At 43.4% G+C, this 20,867-nt stretch overlaps 1 protein-coding gene across 1 annotated transcript in view; it reads left to right on the plus strand.

Annotated features, from left to right (window-relative positions):
* The window catches only part of LOC126412279 (myrosinase 1-like), a 205,987-nt gene that overhangs the window by 98,685 nt on the left and 86,435 nt on the right, over positions 1–20,867 (plus strand). The window contains exons 3-4 of the mRNA XM_050081789.1: positions 7,063–7,196; positions 13,924–14,058. Coding sequence (XP_049937746.1) covers positions 7,063–7,196; positions 13,924–14,058 — 269 coding nt within the window. The remainder of the gene's footprint in view (positions 1–7,062; positions 7,197–13,923; positions 14,059–20,867) is intronic.

Raw genomic sequence — 20,867 nt, forward strand, 5'->3', positions numbered from 1 at the left:
TAAAACATTAGCGGATGACTTCCATGGTACTAGAGAGAGCTGTAGAGGATAAAAACTGTAGAGGAAGACAGAGACTGGAATGCATCCAGCAAATAATTGAGGATTTAGGTTACAAGTGCTACTCTGAGATAAAAAGCTTGACACAAGAGAGGAATTTGTGGCTGGCTGCATAAAACCAGTCAGAAGACTGATAACTCGAAAGAATTGTGTTCTTGTGCGGTTTTTGCTTCGTCATTACATTCTCTTCCTTGCGGAACGTACAGGGGTTGAAGAAAATTATGCAAATTCCATGAGAAATTATTTTTCCCACGTGCTAATCGAGAGTGGGACGGTCGAGAAATAGTCTGAGAGTGTTTCTGTGAAGCCTCTGCCAAACATTTACGAGTGAATTTCAGAGTAGCTACGTTCGTGAAAATGTAGATGCATTAAGCTTATCTTCTTTACTGCCTGTTTCAGTATATGAGGAGACTACTATTAGGCAAGTGAACTTTTAACAGCCGAAATTACGAGCGCTGCGCCAGTTCATTCTACTGTTGAGGGAAAATCTATACTGCAATAAGGATGGCGGTTTATTACATAAGGGTCTGTGCAACTGGCCACAGATAAGTGAGACAAAAGGGAGAAAAAGTATTTGAGCGCTGCTACAAGTGTGATGGAGACTGCCTACGTGGTTCGTAGCGTCTCTTGTTACGAGACAAAATGGATTGATCTAAAGGTAATTTCGGTAGTTCCACAAGGGAGTCTTATAGCGCCATCACTATTTACATTTTTTTCAGGGTTCAGTTGCAGAGTAAATTAAAAAAACAGAGTAAATCTGATGAAGCTTTGTGCATAAGTGTTGCACGGTGTCTTTAGTATCGCCGTCGATCGCTTCACGTCGCAATTTTCAGCTCTGAGAGTAGACTGAGTACTTACAAAACTAAACACCGTCCGAATAGGCATTGAAGGCCCAACGGTACCGACCGGCCGCCGTGTCATCCTCAGCCCTTAGGCTTCACCGTGAGCGGATACGAAGGGCCATGTGGTCAGCACACCTCTCTCCTGGCCGTTGACAGTTTTCGTGACCGCTGGTGCTCAATCGGCCTCACGAGTGGTGAGTGCATCCCACTTGCCAACAGCACTCGGCAGACCCGGACAGCGACCCATCGAAGTGCTAGCCAATCCCGACAGTGCTTTACTTCGGTGATTTGACTTTGACCGGTGTTACCACTGCTGCAAGACTGTTGGCACAGTGCGTACTTAAAGATGCCCAAAACATCGATGTTTACTGCCTAGAGTAAAATACATGCTGTCATTCGATATCTTCATACTGAGGGGCATTAATTTCATGTAGCCTAAATAATGTAACGGTCATGCATGACAGCAAACTGAGGCAATGGTTTAAGATCTATGAAGCATGGCATGCAAAGGATAACAATGCAGTCGGTCGGGAAAGGAAGCGACGGTTAAGTGATGATCTTGATCAGCGAGTGGCTCAGGTGACTTGAGAAAGTTGTCTACAAAGGGCAACTCAGAATAAGCGAAGGGATGTCATCAGCCACTGTCGTTCTTCACGACAATGCTCCGCCACACTGCAGCTGCAGCAAATACGCTCCTGCAGTGTTTTCAATGGGAAGTGTTTTAATCCCCCACCATACAGCACGGACTTGGCTCCCTCTGATTTTCATCTCTTTGTTCACATGAACCACTAGCTAAGAGAACAGCATATGGGCATAGACGACGAACTGCATACCAGCATAGAAGAAGTTGGGTCTCTCTGAGACAGAGCTCTTGCTGTGTGAATGTTATTTAATACCTCAGATTTCAAAGAAAACGATCGATTGCTCAGATGGCTGTACTTCTCATAGCCATCCTAAGTGTGCTCGTTTGCGCAGTTTTGGGCAAGTTGCTTGCTTGTATGTAGCCAGACACTGACTTCTTCTAACGCGCTGGACCGCTTTTGTGACGTCTCTCTAGAGTATTCATGCGAGATTGACCGGTCAAACAGTAGAAAGGACTCTCTTACAACGCAGAATGCATCTTGATGGAAATGATCGAATTCTGAATCAGCTGCAGTTGCGACCAGCAGAAGTTATGCCCTCTGTACCGGTGCATCACTGCTGCCTAGTTTATATGTCCAGTTCACCCTCAGAACCGCACTCAATATCACTAATCAAATTATAGTAAAAAATAAAATCATTGCTAACCCCAAAGCCTTGTTAATCTCTAGTTAATCTACTTACAATGTGTAGGTAATAGTTCGCTACTCCAACACAGAGTGGCATCGCAAAATGTATTTCATGCACGAAAGAAGTAGTTTCGATTGTAAGAACAATTCTTGAGTATTACTCGTCGTTTTAGGACCTTACTAGGTTGGATTAACAGATGCAAAGTGGAGCAGCACATTTCGTCACGGGATCATTTACTAAGGACGAGAGAGTCACAGAGATACTGAGCAAGCACTCGTGGCAGACGACCAAAATAGGAACTGTATATCAGGGAGAGATTTACTGCTGAAATCAGAGAGCTTACGTTCCAAGCATTATTTCGTTCCACATATGTCTCGCGAAACAATCGCGATGAAAAAATCGGAGAAGTTAGTCTTTCTTGGCATGCACAATTCGCTAATGGAAGAGGGGAAGAGGTAAAGGCCCAGGAAGTACTCATTGCCACACACTGCCAGATGGCTTGCGAAATATACATAGAAATGTACACACATCATAAAAAGTTTTGCATCACCCCCGTTCCCAGAACTCCTGAAGATAGACGATGACTGTGGATATTGTATCACAGACATGGTCCTTGTGACTGTTCAGAGATGTCATCAAACCCGCCCAAAGATGTAAACAACCATGCATGAACAGCACTTATTAGACCGAGGGGATCCGACAGCCAAACAGTTCCAGTCAGCTCACCAAGAAGGAGGTACATGACTCGTGTTGTCTGTAGTTTAACCATGCCTAGACGGTCAACACCGCGGTTCGTTCGCGTTCGTATTGTTGCTTTGTGCTAGGAACGGTTCTCAACACGGGAAGTGTCCAGGCGTCTCGGAGTGAAGCAAAGCAATGTTGTTCGGACATAGAGGAGATACAGAGAAACGGGAACTGTTGGTGGCATGCCTCGCTCAAGCCGCCCAAGGGCTACAACTGCAATGGATGACCGCTATCTACGGATTATAGCTCGGAGGAATCCTGACAGCAACGCCACCTTGTTGAATAATGCTTTTAGTGCAGTCACAGGACGTCGCGTTACGACTCAAACTGTGCGCAACAGGCTGCATGATGCGCAACTTCAGTCCCAACGTCCATGGGGAGGTCCATCTTTTGCAACCACGACACCATGCAGTGCGGTACAGATGGGCCCAATAACATGCCAAATGGACCGCTCAGGATTGGCATCACATTCTCTTCACCGATGATTGTCGCATATGCCTTCAACCAGACAATCGTCGGAGACGTGTTTGGAGGAAATCCGGTCAGGCTGAACGCCTTAGACACACTGTCCAGCGAGTGCAAAAAGGTGGAAGTTCCCTGATTTTTTGGGGTGGCATAATGAGGGGTCGACGTACGCCGCTGGTGGTCACAGAAGGTGCCGTTACGGTTGTACGATACGTGAATGCCATTCTCCGACCGATAGTGCAACCACATCGGCGACAGCATATTGGCGAGTCATTCGTCTTCATGGGCGACAATTCGCGTCCCCATCGTGCACATCTTGTGAATGAGTTCCTTCAGGCTAACGACATCGCTCGACTAGAACGCTCAGCACGTTCTCCTGACATGAACCCTATCGAACACGCCTGGGATGGATTGAAAAGGACTGTTTATGGACGACATGACCCACCAACCTCTCTGAGGGATCTACACCGAATCGCCGTTGAGGAGTGGGACCATCTGGACCAACAGTGTCTCAATGAACTTGTGGATAGTATGCCACGGCGAATAGACGCAAGTATCATTGCAAGAGGACGTGCTACTGGGTATTAGTGGTACCGGTGTGTACAGCAATCTGGACTACCGTCTCTGAACGTGTCGCTGTATGGTGGTACAACATGCAATGTGTGGTTTTCATAACCAATAAAAAGGACGGAAATGATGTTTATGTTGATCTCTATTGCAGTTTTCTGTACAGGTTCCGGGACTCTAGGAACCGAGGTGACGCAAAACTATTTTTAATGTGTGTAGAATAGTGCTGATAAATGGTAAAACGCTTAAAGACCCAAACTGCATGAAACTGCAGGAAACAGCTAAGGAAAAGTAACTGCAACTGTACGGTCAGCTGTCAGCATCTCTAACAACCTTATTGTCTGAAACTGCCTGGCAGATTGAAATGCGTGCCAGACTGGGACTCGCACCTCGCACCTTTTTGCCTTAAGCGAGCAAGTGCTCCACCGACTGAGCTAACCGCCTGCTACACAGTTTTAACCTGCCAGGAAGTTTCAAATTATCACACACTCCATGTGTTAACGAGAATTTTCCTGTTGAAAAATGGCACCGCTGTACTGTTGCATGGGAGTTAACACATGAGGATGCAGTTTTAACCTGCCAGGAAGTTTGAAATTATCACACAATCCACGTGCTAACGAGAATTTTCCTGTTGAAAAATGGCACCGCTATACTGTTGCATGGGAGTTAACACATGAGGATGCAGCTCGTCTGTGACATACCGTTGCACTGTCAGAGTTCGTTCAGTCACTACCATCCATGATCTGAGGTGACATCTGATGGCTCCCCACACCACGATACTAGGAGTAATACCGCTGTGTCTCTTAAAAACACTGGAAAAATGTGACGTCGTCTCAGGTCGCCGACATATTCACCGATGATATTCAAAATGGTTCAAATGGCTCTGAGCACTATGGGGCTTAACATCTATGGTCATCAGTCCCCTAGAACTTAGAACTACTTAAACCTAACTAACCTAAGGACATTACACAACACCCAGCCATCACGAGGCAGAGAAAATCCCTGACCCCGCCGGGAATCGAACCCGGAAACCCGGGCGTGGGAAGCGAGACCGATGATATTCAACCAGGTTAGCGCAGAACTGCGATTCATCACTGAACACACAGCGACACCACTCATCAATAGCCCATGCTCCCCGGTCGTGGCATTGTTCCAAACACAGCCTATGCATGGGACTGAATCTCCTAGTTCGGCAGTTGCTATTATCCGACCAGTAGTGTGGTATGACCAGTATGTTGTAAGGAGTCCATTACTCGTTCTCAGATGGCAGACGTAGATACGAAGAGATGACGATGTACTTGGTGCACAATGCGGTGATCCTCCGTTGTGACCGGAAATCTGGCGGCAAGAATGCCTGCCCTTGTCTTCCCGTGCAGTGCAACAACGGTCCACTGTCAAATCTGAAATATCTGGATACTGCTCGATTCGACCAGTCGGCCAGATGGAGTCCCATATTAAGGTATCTTTCAAACTCTGTGGTTTGCTGATAATGCTGTCTCAGACGAGTGCACGGAATCTTTCTGTCATTCACAGTGATAACATTAGACGGTGCTCACGCCTCTTATATACTCTACCAGGCCTGGTAACAACACTTAACACGAACAAGACTAATGAACTTCGGTGGTATCCGCTATACTTGTCGCGAGGTATTGCAACCCTTATTCATTTATGTACCCGCCGATGGTATGTGCGTGTATGGTTACATTGACTCTGGCTTCTGGCTACTTCAGTTCTTCTTTTGTCAGGCAGTGTGTGTAGTAATACAAGTCATTTCTACTGTTAGTTAGGTACGTCTGTTCTAGGCACCTTTTCTACAATTGTTCAAATTGCTGGATAAATTTACTTTGTAAACCCTTGTACAGACATTTTGATGCAAGGCCACCACAGTGCTCATTTTTCTACAACTAGTTTCGACACTAAGTCATCGTCTGGCTAACTTTAATTATTTTGTTCATGGGGTACCACGTTCTTAAAATACAATATTTAAAAAAAGAATTGTCTGCCAGACGATGACATCCTGTTGGAACTAATTTCAGAAGAATAAATATTTTAGCAGCTCTGTGATGGGTAGGCATAAAAATGTCTCTTATGAAAGATATAGACTCTAACTTAAAATAGAACCTGTGTACACCTTTCCACTATGGAACATCGGATAAACTGTCTCTTAGACGTATTCGCGGCGGTCTCTTTAGGTAACTCATTGCACAAATATCTTGTATGAACTGAACATTGTACATCTCTTGCTGCAGTTAGCGATTCTCTACCAAGGCGATACCTGATATCTCAGCCTTACCTGCTAGCAGCTTGGTTGGTTGGTTGGTTGGTCGGTCGTCGGTCCCATCGGAGTAGGGAAGGATGGGGAAGAAAATTGGCCATGCCCTTTCAAAGCAACCATTGCTAGCGGCTTCATGGGTTGGGTTGGGTTATTTGGGGAAGGAGACCAGACAGCGAGGTCATCGGTCTCATCGGATTAGGGAAGGACGGGGAAGGAAGTTGGCCGTGCCCTTTCAAAGGAACCATCCAGGCATTTGCCTGGAGCGATTTAGGGAAATCACGGAAAACCTAAATCAGGATGGCCGGACGCGAGATTGAACCGTCGTCCTCCCAAATGCGAGCCCAGTGTGCTAACCACTGCACCACCTCGCTCGGTAGCAGCTTCAAGGTGTTGGTTCTATGCAACTTACAGTGTAGTTGGCTCTGTAGTCGCTTCTCTGCACACATATCACTGATAACAGCAGACAGCCTCTTGCAAAATGGACACCTGTTGCAAGCTGTTTACGAGCTGTGCCCACCTGGAACATGGGCGGTTTAATCTATGTTACAAATCGCAAATCGGTCATCAGTGCCGACTAAGAGAGAACTTGCCCTTGGTTATTACTATGGTCGTGAAGTCGACACGCACTTTTTAATAGGTGTTCCCAGAGGGCAATTTGTCTACTGTTAACTGGGGTGGAAGGTAAGCCACTGTGTCAGAGGGAAGGGGGAAAGGGGGGGGGGGACGGAGAGGGTTCCGAGCTCAAACTGATGACCAAAGTGAAATTAGGATAATTCTACAATTATGATTCGCATGTAACGTTCATTTCATTCTGTTAAAGGACCTTTCTTATTTGTCTTTTAGGCAAGGGCGAGAGCATCTGGGACCACCTGCTGCATTCCGGTGGCAAAATCACCGATGATGGTGGCACTGGTGATGTAGCAGCCGACTCTTACCACAAGTTTCGGGAGGATGTCCAGCTTCTAAAGGAGCTTAATGTGAGTATTGTGCAGTGCAAACCTAGCCGTGACCACATGGACGTATCACCTCTCATTATCCAAAACAACGACATTTCTTTTGTAGCATTCACGAGAAATGGATCTATCCCTAACAGGCCATTCCGTGAAATTTTAGGCTAGCTGCCGGAGATCTGTAGCTTTTTGCCACGATATTCCGGCCCAATCTTCCGGCCAGCTTCAGGTGTAGACTGGCGATAATGCACTGAACTCCCGTATGGCATCGCTCAAAGACGACAGAGCTGCACAGGGTAGCTTATATAATTCCGTACGAGTACAGAAAATATTATGTAGGGCAAGCGATGCGCGCTGTTTGGGAATACACAACACCAGCGGCCACTACGTACACTATCGGATCAAAAGTATCCGGACACTCCAATGTAATGCGGATATGATCAGTAGATGTCACTGAAGGCGAACCCGCCAGTATAAAAGGAGGGGAGGATTATTGTGAAGTAAATAGAGAGGTAGATCAGGAGAACTCTGTGATCTCAACGCGGATTAGGCGTCAGATTTTAGCTGAGTAAGAAATCCACCGGGCACATTTCAACTCTTGTATATCTGCACAAGTGGACTGTTGGTGATGTGACTGTGAAATGGAAATGCAATGGAACAACCGCAGTGAAACCAACACCAGGCGGACCTCATTTACTGACGGATAGGGACCAGTTCCGAAGTGCCACCAGCAGTCCAGGTACCGCATTGACTTAATGGGGTATGATGATCGAACAGATCTCCTCATAAACTACACGTTTTTGTAGTCAATGTTAAGCGACGCTTGAGGTGGTGTAAAGAGCGGTGCCACTGGTCAGTGCATGAGTGGAAACGAATGATTTGGACTGACGATTCACGCTGTTCCCTTTGGCAATCCAATTGAAGGGTTTGGGTTTGGCCAATGCCAGAAGAATGTTACCTGCCATCATATGTAATGCCAACAGTGACGCTCGGAGGACATGATGTTATGGTATGGGAGTGATTTTCATGTTTAGGGCGTGGTTCCCACACTGCGCTTAAGAAAACAGTAAATGCGGTCGGATATGAACACATTTTGCAGCACTGTGTAAAGTGTACAGTGGAGGAACAGTTTGGAGACGATGATTGATAGTTATCACCAAAACCGTGGACACAGTTGTAAAGCAACATCTGCAAAGGCAATAGTTTCTGAACAATAACATTCCTGAAATGGTCTGCACTGCCCAGAGTCCCGATCAGGATCCAATGGAACACCTTTGGGATGAATCAGAACGTCGACTGTGCTCCAGATGCCAGCGTCCAACATCACTACCTTGTCTGGTTTCGGCTTTTCAGGATGAATGGGCTGTCATTCCTCCACAGACACTCAACACCTCACTGAAAGCGTCCCCAGCATAGCTTTAGCCTTTACAAAGGCGAAGGGTGGACACAGCTCGTATTGATGTGCACTAATAGGTGTCCAGATACTTTTGATCAGATAGTGTATGTCGGCTGGTCATTCGATAAAATACAATGAAACCAAAATTGAGGAGCGTACTTCAAACTTTTGGAGCTCCATTAACTGTGAATCAGTGCAAATATGTCTATATGAGGCCTTAGGCAGTCAGTGCAGCGGTTTCCATTTTGATACTGCATAAATCAGTTGCATATTTTTCAAAGGAGCCGCTCCCAAATTTGCCTAAATCGATTTAGGTATGCAACGGAAAACCATAACTTTGCCAGGTGAAATAAATGCACAAATAAACAAATAAATAAATAAATAAATATTTTATGAGAGATACTTGTGTGTGATACAGCTGAACCCGATAAACTTAATTTCTTTCCATGTTTTGGTGCGAGTTTTAACTGAGTTTTGAACTGTATCCTATTTTTGTATTTGTGGAGATTATCAGCAGAAGTTCAAAGGAACCAGTAAGAGAGTTTTATAGATTGTTACTCATATTGGAGTTGCGACATCTTTAACCCTGTGTTGTGGATCAAATTTAAGCTGGTAATCCTTAATAATGCAGTTCTCGAAAGTATAGAAAAGGTGAGATTATGGTTCTTCGAGAAACGCTTCCTAGTTGATTAGCAGAGGGATCCGTAGCGAAATTTGTATTGTGGGCTGTACACAAGTTGGCTAAATTTCATACGCTGAAATATATGACCTAAAATTAACTATGCGCAAAACCTACACAAGGAGATTGTACCTCTACAAGCCGGCTGCTGTAGCCGAGCGGTTCCAGGCGCTTCAGTCCGAAACTGCGCTGCTGCTACGGTTGCAGGTTCGAATCCTGCCTTGGGCATAGGTGTGTGTGATGTCCTTAGGTTAGTTAGGTTTAAGTAGTTCTAAGTCCAGGGGACTGATGACCTCAGATGTTAAGTCCCATAGTGCTTAGAGCCATTTGAACGATTACCTCTACAAACTTTTAAAAATTTAGTGCAGTCATTTACTTAGTTCCGTGCAGCACATTAGCTAGGACGAATAACGAAAAAGGTTCAGCACTTTATCGAGCGAAGATATCAGGCTACATGATACGAAAGAATCAAATCTTTTCACCAAGTAGTTCGCTTAAATACTGTATTTCGTAGCAGGCTGTGCGTCCATTCCAGCACTTCGCTGAGAAGACCCATAGCTGTCGTTATCACTGTAGTGCATGCCGTAGCGATAAGATTCTAACACGTTTTAACTCTCGTGCCACCGGTTATAGCGGACGTCAAGCAACGGCAAGGACGTCGCCAACCTAGGACAATTCCGAGCGTAGCTGTACTGCGGCAGTGTTTTGTCGCCTAAAGCTGCTGTATACTGTGGGTTACTTCCGTCGCTCACTGAGGATGCAGCCTAAAAAAGCGCGCGTATCCCAGCTGCGGGTACGAGTGAGAATTCATGCGACGCCACGAAGCTCAGAGTACAAGAGGCATGGACGTCTGAGTATTAGCGTTCGTGAATAGAATTACTATTAAATTTTTATTATAGTCAGACTAAGAAAGAAGAAAGTGGTGTGTAGTCTATAATGTTCGTTCACTGTCAATCAGAAAGCTGACCAGTTAGCAGTTCACATGAGACATGGCGAATTGATTCTGCTGAGTATCACAAAACCATTGGCCTAAAAGCAGTCAACACCCTAGATCGCATAAATATTTCTTTATTTAAGGCAATCGATTTCGAGAGGCTTTGCTGTTGTCTTCAGGTATTAAAAAATATTTTTTTGTGAAAAGTGTTCATTTTACGTTGGACCTCACAAGTTGCCATGTGAGGTCCAACGTAAAATGAACACGTTTCACAACAAAAAGATTTTTTGAGGCCTCAAGATGACAGCGTAGCCTGTCGAAATCGGTTGTTTTAAATAAAGAAATATTCATGTTATCTAGGCTGTTGTATGTTTTTAACAAGTAAAACAGATCGCTCCTTCGGTCTTTTTAATATGAGAAAAATCAATAAAAACCGTTAGGGTAAACAAGAAAATAGAATATGCTCAGATGAAGTATACAGGAAATTACATATAGTGTGCTCAGATTCTAATTTTGCAGAGCACTGAAGTGAAGGGCAGTAAAGTTCAGCGTTATTTTGGGAATCGGTAAAGGCTTTTATGTACGTGCTATAGGCCTATTTAGATATCATATTATGATTTTTCTTTATTTTCGACTGAGGCATAAAAATATTAAGAAATTCATAAGTGTCACCCACTACATATTGCTCCACAGTGCCCAGACATGTGAGTGACAATAAGAAAACGTGCACAAGAGCGAAGACGTACGATTGCGCTACTGACCTATACTAAGACGAAAATGTTAGTGGCTGCTGGAAAGTTGAAACCTTCAATCGAACAGCGACCCCGGGTATGGTGGCTGAGGAGAAATGCCAGCTAGAGACGGGCGTTCAGATTAGTCACTGGCAACCATACAGATGCAAGTTACCTCATCTGGAGTGAATAACAGAACTACAGCCCAAATTGATGAGTTTTGAAACGGTCGGAACTTAAGTTGGTCTGTGGTAAGGTGCTAGATCAAATAAACTGATACAATTTCAGTTAGTTTATTTAACAATAAAACATCAAAAGCAACTTGCGGGCTTTCAAAATAGAAAATGAAATGACGTGGTGTGTGGCCCTCAACTACGTACACTCAAACTCAAAGTTGAAATATTGAAAGTTTTGGTTGGTTTCGTTGTCTAGGGCCTGGGATACGTAGTTGCTGCATTACCATCCAAATACTGCTGAGTCTACAGTATACAATATGAATATACACATGAATCGAATGGTCGAAGGTTCCTATCACTTAGAAATTTCGAATTTGTAATGCAACGTAATAGTTTAGCGCTGTGATTAGCTAGAGCGCTCGCGCCATGCCTTCAAGCCCACACAAACATAATGAAACACATTCGAAATACTGGATTTACATTTAAATAACTTGAAATTAAATAAATATTCCTATGGCTGGACCATAAACACGCTCTAACACACATCATTAGATACATAAACAAATTAAATAAACATTTATCAAAGGAATAGAACAAAAGGTAGGCCAGTAGTCTAATGTCTCTGTGCTTCCTAAAACACAGTAAATATTTAACCAAATTTCTTCGTGAGTAGTGTATATCGGATATAAACAAAGACATAAACGAACAAATGTATTTATAAGCATGCTGCTACCGTTATTTCGTGTAACTGTGGAGTACTTATGGCCTGACGCAATCGGTAGTAATCGGCCACTTTGACCTCCAATAACTCATGTACTATTGAAGTTACATGCCTGTAATTTATACCAATTTTGGTTTACACTAACAGCTTTCTAAAGACATGTCGATGGACAAAATCGGATGAAGCGTTTAGATTTTGGACATTCGTTGCTGGGTGTTACTTGTATTATTTACCGTCAGATACTAAACTTTGAACTAATAAAGATGTTGAAAATTTGACTACACTATCAGAATCATAGTGCAAATAATAGTAATGTACATGTTTCTTTTTGAGGTATCATTGTGGTATCATGATTCATCTGGCTACTATTAATTTCTATATGAACTGTGAATGTCTGCCATGATGGTTTCACAAAGTCACTTTGGCACTTTCTGCATACAAGTCTCTTTCATCGACACAGCATCAGCATGGAATTCCCAGCCACGCGGCCGGTGTGCTATGTGCTGGGGGTACCCCTCTTGTCCTGCTGACGTTCGGCGCCATGTGTTTGCTGCCGGGCCCCGGCTTGCTGAGCGGCCCATGTGGCCACGCCCCAACTCCGAACTTAGAATATTTCCTGGGCGCCAAAACTCTCCAGTTACCTCACAAACTAGAAGTTTTAGTCCTCTTAACATTCCAGGCGCTCGGCTTAGAAAAACGATTTACGCCTTATTAACTTTTCCACTCTGGTAAACACTCAGAATAATGGGGGCACTGGAAAGAAAATATGAAAAAATTTCAGTTATTATCCGTATTAAAACACAGAAATTTACTAATATGGTTTTAAAACAGCTACAATTAGCAGCTCGCCTTTGTAGGTACCCAAGACAAGCAAAATTTTAAAAAATGCGATTTGGCAACTAGCTGTTACAGCAGTCAAATTAAATCAGCAAAAAAAAAAAAAAAAAAAAAAAAAAATCAGTATTTAACCATCCACCTCTGGTGGCCAACTACTTTTAAAATGAGTTACCAAAACTTAGGAAGCAGCTCTTGAACAGAAACGTTTAGGATACAATGTACTCAAATGGGCTGTCAGCAGTCGTCAAACGGCCACTACCACGAGATACCACAAGAATTAGAATGTAAATAACAGTTAACGCCAAAGTGGCACAGAACTAGTTGAAAGCCAAATAATAATAAAAGTGAACAGCCCTCCAGTCAGTGCAACCGGCCGCACGCACTTTTATATATGATATAAACACAAAGAAGATAGATTACATACAATGATCGCTCGCCAGCCTACTGCACGTGTACTGACAAGACAGCCCTCCGCGAAATGTGAGGTAGAACTTTACAAAATTTTAGTAAGAAATAACACATTTGCTTATTACAAGAACAGAGCATAAACAGGACTCCCACACGGGTCGAGACCACACAATGTTACAGTGCAAGTGCCTTGATAACAAAGATGGCGGAACATGTCGGTGGAACACAGGGATTTTCCAGAATCCCTCTGCCGCCCCTGACACTTGATGGCCGTAAAGTAGACCTCACCGCAGTATCCTCAATGTTCCTGAATCAAGTTGAAACCGCCCCAAGTGCCCTTTCCACCAGGCGGTGCAGCATGCTCTGGGTGTCGGACTCCAACCCGCGCCTCGCCACTGCCCAAGCAGGAAGCAAACAGCCATTTCTAACAGTGTAGCCGCTCCGTTAACGGTCATCACAACCACCCCGACACTCTATGCGGATCCAAGTGCCGAAGCCAGTCCCTCGGCCATTACACGGAGCCGTCACCAAAATGTCGCCCGCAAGTTGCAGTATTGCATCGGACGCTCAACCAACGTCTCTACTTGGCTCACGCGCAAGCCTTTACCCTTGCGAGGCACTACATTGCTGCCCTTCAGCTGGATGCCTAATCTGCAGTTACCAGGCAACGGGAAGAAGACGTTACGCAAGAAGGGCAGTTTTCGATAAATGCTTAAAAGTTTATCCGTTGAAGGTCACCAAATTATATACAGGAAAGAAATGATTTAGGTTAGACGACATACTACGATGATCAGGATGATGACCTAGACAAATGAGTCACTACTGTAAGTTGATCCTTCATTTTAACTGTTTCACAAGATGATCTTTTGCAGGTGGACGTGTACCGGTTCTCGATATCCTGGCCGCGGATCCTGCCGGCTGGGGGTGTGGACCGGGTCAACCAGGCGGGCATAGACTACTACAACAAAGTTATCGACGAGCTGTTGGCACATGGCATCAAACCCATGGTGAGTACCTGCCGGTCCACGCATGCTGAACTAAAGGGAAATTTATATGACTTAGCTGCTTCGGGCGTTGAAATTATTCACTAGTTGCACGTGCAAATTTGTGACCGGACCGGGACTCCAACACAGAGTCTCCGCTTCTCGCTAACGGTCGACTTGACCGCCTCGGCCATCCCGACACACTTCCTGTCCGACCCAAATTCCCAAGTGCTGCTCACCACTGGCGTGATCCCGCCCATAAGCGCCGTTGCTCGCAGCCTCACTGTATTCCCGGAAGGAGAACAACGATGGTATGCATACGCAGTGAAATAGTATTATACCTGTCGAGGCGTATCTACACAATTATACATGTGAATTATATGTGTGATGTTTGTTTTCTCGGACACGTCTGAAAGAATAGACACCACACATGTAATTCTCCAGCCATCTTTATTAGACATGTTTTCCTTGTTGACGCAGTAAATGATGTCTTCAGTCTTTATTCGATCAATCCTTCCGTTCTTCAACAACCTTCACAAGTAACAAGACTAATCAGTTTAGTTTCTTACATGTTCCGTGAATCACATTCGCGGCAACACTTTTTATATACGAAGTACAACAAGTCAGTAGGTTTACAAGTACGACACATATTTTTTTTGTGAAAACATGGCGACATGCTGGTCATTTACATAACGGGATTTTTAAAAATCTTAATACGGCGGTTGGAACTTTATTTTCAGCTCGTACAAAATAGATGTGTGTTTCAAAGTTTTACTGAACTTCAAAGTAGTCACCAGCTTTGTGTACAGCCCGTTTCCAGCGATGTGGAAGTCGTAGGATGCTCTTAGCAGTGCCAGTTGTGTTGACAGTTCGAGCGGCGCAGAACAGTCAAACAAATCAGTAACAGCTTGCACTGTACTTGCTTGAGCATTGTCCTGCAAAATGGTGGTCAGGTCCTGCAGAAAGTGTCATCACTTCTGTCTCTGTGCTGTTCATTTTTGGAACACAACCTGCGACCAGCTTAGAGACAGAGGTGATGACACTTTCTGCAGGACCTGACCATCATTTTGCAGGGCAATGCTCAAGCACGTACAGTGCAAGCTGTTACTGATTTATTTGACTGATGGGGCTGCTAAATGCTATACCACCCACTGCACTCCCCTGAGTTAAGCCCTCTTGAGCTCAACTCGATTTCTAAACTGAAGGAAACACTTCACGGCATTCGCTTCAGAACTGCTACGAATTCGTCGGTCAATAGACCGCGCCGCTCGAACTGTCAACACAAATGGCACTGCTAAGAGTATCCTACGACTTCCACATCGCTGGCAACGCGTTATATACCATGCTGGTGACTTCTCTGAAAGTCAGTAAAACTTTGAAACACGTATCTATTTTGCACGAGCTGTAAATAAACAGTAGCCACTATTGATGTTCCAACCCTCGTATATCAGATTGGTGCAAAAGTTCGTAGTGTTTTTGTTATGCATGTTGGTATTCCGGTTGCTATGTGTTTATTTATCGACTGTGATTTTTATTTGTAGTTAACTGTTGCTGTCTGAGTTTACATATTGTCATTTGGAGATAGTGACCGGAACTGTTGGCGCTAGAAACTGGAGTGTCAAATGGAGAAATCTGAACATTTCCGACATAGTCTTCTGTTTGAGTTTATTAGAGGGGCGACAGTAGGTGAGACAGCCAGGAACATTTGTGCCGCGTATGGGGATAATGCCACTGGATAGAGCATGGCAAGAAAATGGTTTATCGTCTTAAGGAGGAACGTTTCGACGTTAGTGTCCCTGTACATTCAGGAAGAGCTTCGGGGATTGATGAAGATCGTTTTATGTTAAAAAAATGTTCATATGTGTGTGAAATCGTATGGGACTTAACTGCTAAGGTCTTCAGTCCCTAAGCTTACACACTATTTAACCTAAATTATCCTAAGGACAAACACACACATCCATGTCCGTGGGAGGACTCGAACCTCCGCCAGGACCAGCCGCACAGTCCATGACTGCAGCGCCTTAGACCGCTCGGGATCGTTTTATGCATTAATCCACAATGATCGACGTCATTGTATTCGAAAACTGGCAAATATGATGAACTGTGATCATTCCACCATCGTGCGACGTTTACATGCAATGAGGAATGTACAAAATAACGGTACCGGATGATCCCAGCTAAAATCACAAAAAATCAGCGGGGCGCCATGTGTGCATCTCTGCTTGCTTGTCATCAGTTAGCTCGTGAATAATACCGACAATTCCTATCCTGCATCGTTACTGGTGAAGAGAAACGGTGTCTTTACGCTAACATAAGGAAAAGAAAGCAATGGCTGAGACCAAACAAAGCAACCACTTCCTCTACAAAGACCTGCGCGCGATCACAAAAGATAATGTGATGCAGCTGGTGGAACAGCGGCGGTGTACTGTACTACGAATTGCTTCCCCGAGGTGTAACTATCACTGCTGACGGTTATTGTCAACAGTTGAGACGTCTTGCAGAGGCAATCCAAGAACAACAACCAGGAAGACTGCGTGATGGTTCAAACGGCTCTAAGCACTATGGGACTAACCATCTGAGGTCATCAGTCCCCTAGACATGAACTGCTTAAACCTAACTAACCTAAGGACATCACACACATCCATGCCCCAGGCAGGATTCGAACCTGCGACCGTATCAGCAGTGCGGTTCCGGACTCAAGCGCCTAGAACCGCTCGGTCACAGCGGCCGGCTGAAGACTGCGTGATGTGATGCTCTTCCAAGATAACGCCCGCTGGTATTCTGCTAGACTGACGGAAAACACTATACAGGAGTTGGGTTGGGAAATCATTTTGCACTCACCTTATTCACCAGCTCTTGCGCCCTAAGATTTTCATCCTTTTCGCTCTCTATCGAACAGCCTTCAAGGAACTTGCTATCCGGATGAAAATTCGCTCTGAACATGGCTTGACGAGTTCTTTGCCTCAAAACCATGTGATTTTTAGAGTCACTGAATGAAAAGTTGCCTCAGCGCTGGGAGACTGTTGTAAATAGTGAAAGAGAATTTGTTATTGATAACTAATGTCTCTGTTCTGCGTATTTGTTGTTTGTATTAAACTTATAGAAAAACGCTACGAACTGAAGCACTTGCCCAATACAGCAAAAATTTGATAAACTTAACCCACCACGTACATACTGTGTACTTTGAAATTTGTCTATAGAGTATACAAAGTTGTCAAGCCGATGTGAGCTCAGTTTGTTTTTATAATTTCTGCTATCTGCCGCCACTTTTAATTCAGGAATGAGATAAAGATATATTTTTCTGACTGCTTACTTCACTACTTTCTGTGCAGGCTTAAGGTTGAGTTGTGTATAGAGCAATCTATTTTTGTTCCTAGCCGGCCGAAGTGGCCGTGCGGTTAAAGGCGCTGCAGCCTGGAACCGCAAGACCGCTACGGTCGCAGGTTCGAATCCTGCCTCGGGCATGGATGTTTGTGATGTCCTTAGGTTAGTTAGATTTAACTAGTTCTAAGTTCTAGGGGACTAATGACCTCAGCAGTTGAGTCCCATAGTGCTCAGAGCCATTTGAACAATTTTGTTCCTAACGCTGTATTTATGATTGCTACAATTCTGTTCAAACTGTGGTCGATTTTTCACAATAAACTTCATAAGAGAATGAAATTATTGCGAGGCTCTTGTTAGTATGCTTATTTTTTAAACAGTTGTTTTAAACAGGATACACACCAGGTGTTACTCTTACAGCCTGTTTTTGTGCAATAAATACTTTGTGTCCGTGAATGAAATAGCCCAAAAAAAAAAAATGAATGTGAAGTCAAGGAAACAAAGTATGCAAAGAAAGTTAGGTTTCTAATACTTTGATCACCAACATCAGTGACTACACTTAGAGAAAATGTTGCTGCTCTGAAGAAGTTCATGAACTTAGGAAATACGTTTTCCGTAATTCACGCAAAACTTCTGCATCGACTCAGCTGATCAGTAGAAATAATTTTTGCTGTTTTAGTGTTAGCTTTTTATGTGGAAGAATAAAACAATCAAAACAAAATAAATAATTAATTGACACATTAAATTTGGATATCACAAAAAATGTTGAGAAATCTACATCTACAACTACATGATTATTGTGCGATTCACAATTAAGTGCTTGGCAGAGGGTTCATCGAACCACCCTCAATATATTTCTCTACGATTCCATTCTCGAATGCCGCGCAGGAGAAATCTATTTATCCTCATATTTTATAATGATGATCATTTTGCCCTATGTAGGTTGGCGCCGACAGAATATTTTCACAATAAGAGGAGAAAGTTGGTTACTGAAATTTCAGGAGAAGTTCCTGCCGCAACGACAAACGCCTTTGTTTTAATGATTACCACCGCAGTTCACGTATAATGTACGTGCCACTATTTCTCCTATTTCGCGATAATACAAAACCAGATGTCCTTTATTGAACTTTTTCGATCTACCGTCGGTCCTATCTGATGCGGATCCCCAAACCGCAGAGCAATACTCCAGAGAGAGCGGACATGCGTGGTGTATACAGTTTCTTCAGTAGACCTGTTGCAATTTCTAAAAGTTCTGCCTATAAATCGCAGTCTTTGCTTTGGTTCACCCACAACATTATCTTTGTGATCGTTCCACTTTAAGTTACTTGTAATTGTAATCCCTAAGTAATTTACAGCCTTTAGATTTGTGTGATTTATTGTGTATCGAAATTTAGCGGATCTCTTTTAGTACTCATGCGAATGAGACTTCACACTTTCTATTGTTTAGAGTAAACTGCTACTTTTCGTAACATACAGATATCTTGTCTAAATCATTTTGCAATTGGTTTTGCTCATCTGATAATTTTACATCATCTCCAGACAATCTAAGACGGCTGTGCAGATTGTCTCATGTGTCGTTCATGTATATCAGGAACAGCAGAGGTCCTACAACACTTCCTTGGAGAACGCCAGAAGTTACTTCGGTTTTACTCAATGACTTTTCCTCAGTTATTACAAACTGTCACCTTTCTAACAGGAAATCACGAAGCCATTCACATAACTGAGATGACACACCAGTGCAAGGCGCTTGTCAGGAACTGTGCCAAAACCCTTCTGGAAATCTAAATATATGGGATCAGTCTGACGTCCCCTGTACTTACTCATTACTTAGTGAAAATAAAGAGGTAATTGTGTTTCATAAGAACGATATTTTCTGAACCCGTGTTGATTATTTTTCAGTAATTCGTTTTCTTCGAGGTAAATCATAATATTTGCGCAGTATATGTTTCCAAATCCTACTGCAAATTGACGTGATGTTGTTGTTGTTGTTGTGGACTACAGTCCGAAGATTGCGTTGATGCAGCTGTCCATGCTACTCTATCCTTTGCAAGCCTCTTCCGCTCCGAGTAACTACTGCACTCTACATCCTTCTGAATCTTCTTACTGTATTCATCTCTTGGTTTTTCTCACGATTTTCACCCCCTCACGCTTTCCTCCACTTCTAAATTGGCAATCCCTTGATGTCTCAGAATGTGACCTACCAACCAATCCCTCCTTCTAGTCAGCTTGTGCCCAAATTTCTTTTCTCCCCAGTTCTATTCAGTACCTGCTCATTAGTTACGTGATTACCCATCTAATCTTAAGCATTCTTCTGTAGTGCCACATTTGAAAAGCTTCTATTCTCTTCTTGCCTAACCATTTATCATCCATGTTTCCACCCAAACAAATAATTTCAGAAAAGACTTCCTGACATTTAAGTTTATACTCGATGTTAACAAATTTCTCTTCTTCAGAAACTCTTTTCTTGCCATTGCCAGTCTACATTTTATATCCTTTCAACTTCGACCATCATCAGTTTTTTGCTAGCCAAGTAGCAAAATTCATCTACTACTTTAAGTATCTCATTTCCTAATATAATTCCTAATGTAATTCCCTGAAAGGAGCCCGACTGGTATATAATCTGAACGAGTGGTATTGTCTTCATTGTTTTAAGCTGCTTCACTACACAGAGAATATCTCCTTCTAAGTTACTCATGTTGGCAATTGTTCTTGATTCGAATTCGAGAATATTTACTTCGTCTTTTTCTGTGGAGGAATTTTGGAAAATCTTGTTTAGTAACTCTAGTGGTACGATTATCACTAACAACATAATTGCTATCGCGCATTGAAGGTATTGATTGCGTCTAACCGATGGTGTACTGTACATATCACCAGAGTCTCTTTGGGTTTCTGCCAGATTTCGAGAGAGATTTTTGGAAACTATTAAAAGCATCTCGACTTGAAGGACGCGCAAAATTTTGAGCCTTGTGTAAAACTTCGCCAATCTTGGGAATTTGCCTTTCTTTTAAATTTGGCATGCTTTTTTCGTTGCTCCTGCAGTAGTGTTCTGACTTGTTTTGTGTACCATGGAGGATCAGCACCAACTCTTATTCATGTATGTGGTATTTATCTCTCAATTGCCGTCGATACTATTTCTTTGGATTCAAACCACAGTTGACCTACACTTGCATAGTAAGAGCGGAAGGAATGGAAACTCTCTCTGAGAAAGATGTCAAACGAATTTTATCTATTTTTTAAATAGATGTAGTTTGCGTTTAGTTTTGGTCTGTTTGGATGTTACGGTATTCAGTCTCCCTACAGCTGCCTTGTGATTACAGAATGCTCCGGGTTGCACTTGCCACAACGGTGCCTGCTTCTGTTTTTGATTCTAAAGTGAAGCCATACAGGGCAGTCGATTTTCCTTGGCACACTGCTGTTATGACGATCAAAAGTTTTTAGCCGGTGGACTGTCTTCTACATAGCGTGTCACAGCGGGTGTTCACCTCTGCATGGTGACGTTCGGTTTTATCGGA

This window comes from Schistocerca serialis, chromosome 7 (genome assembly GCF_023864345.2).
Source record: "Schistocerca serialis cubense isolate TAMUIC-IGC-003099 chromosome 7, iqSchSeri2.2, whole genome shotgun sequence".
NCBI classification, from domain to species: domain Eukaryota; kingdom Metazoa; phylum Arthropoda; class Insecta; order Orthoptera; family Acrididae; genus Schistocerca; species Schistocerca serialis.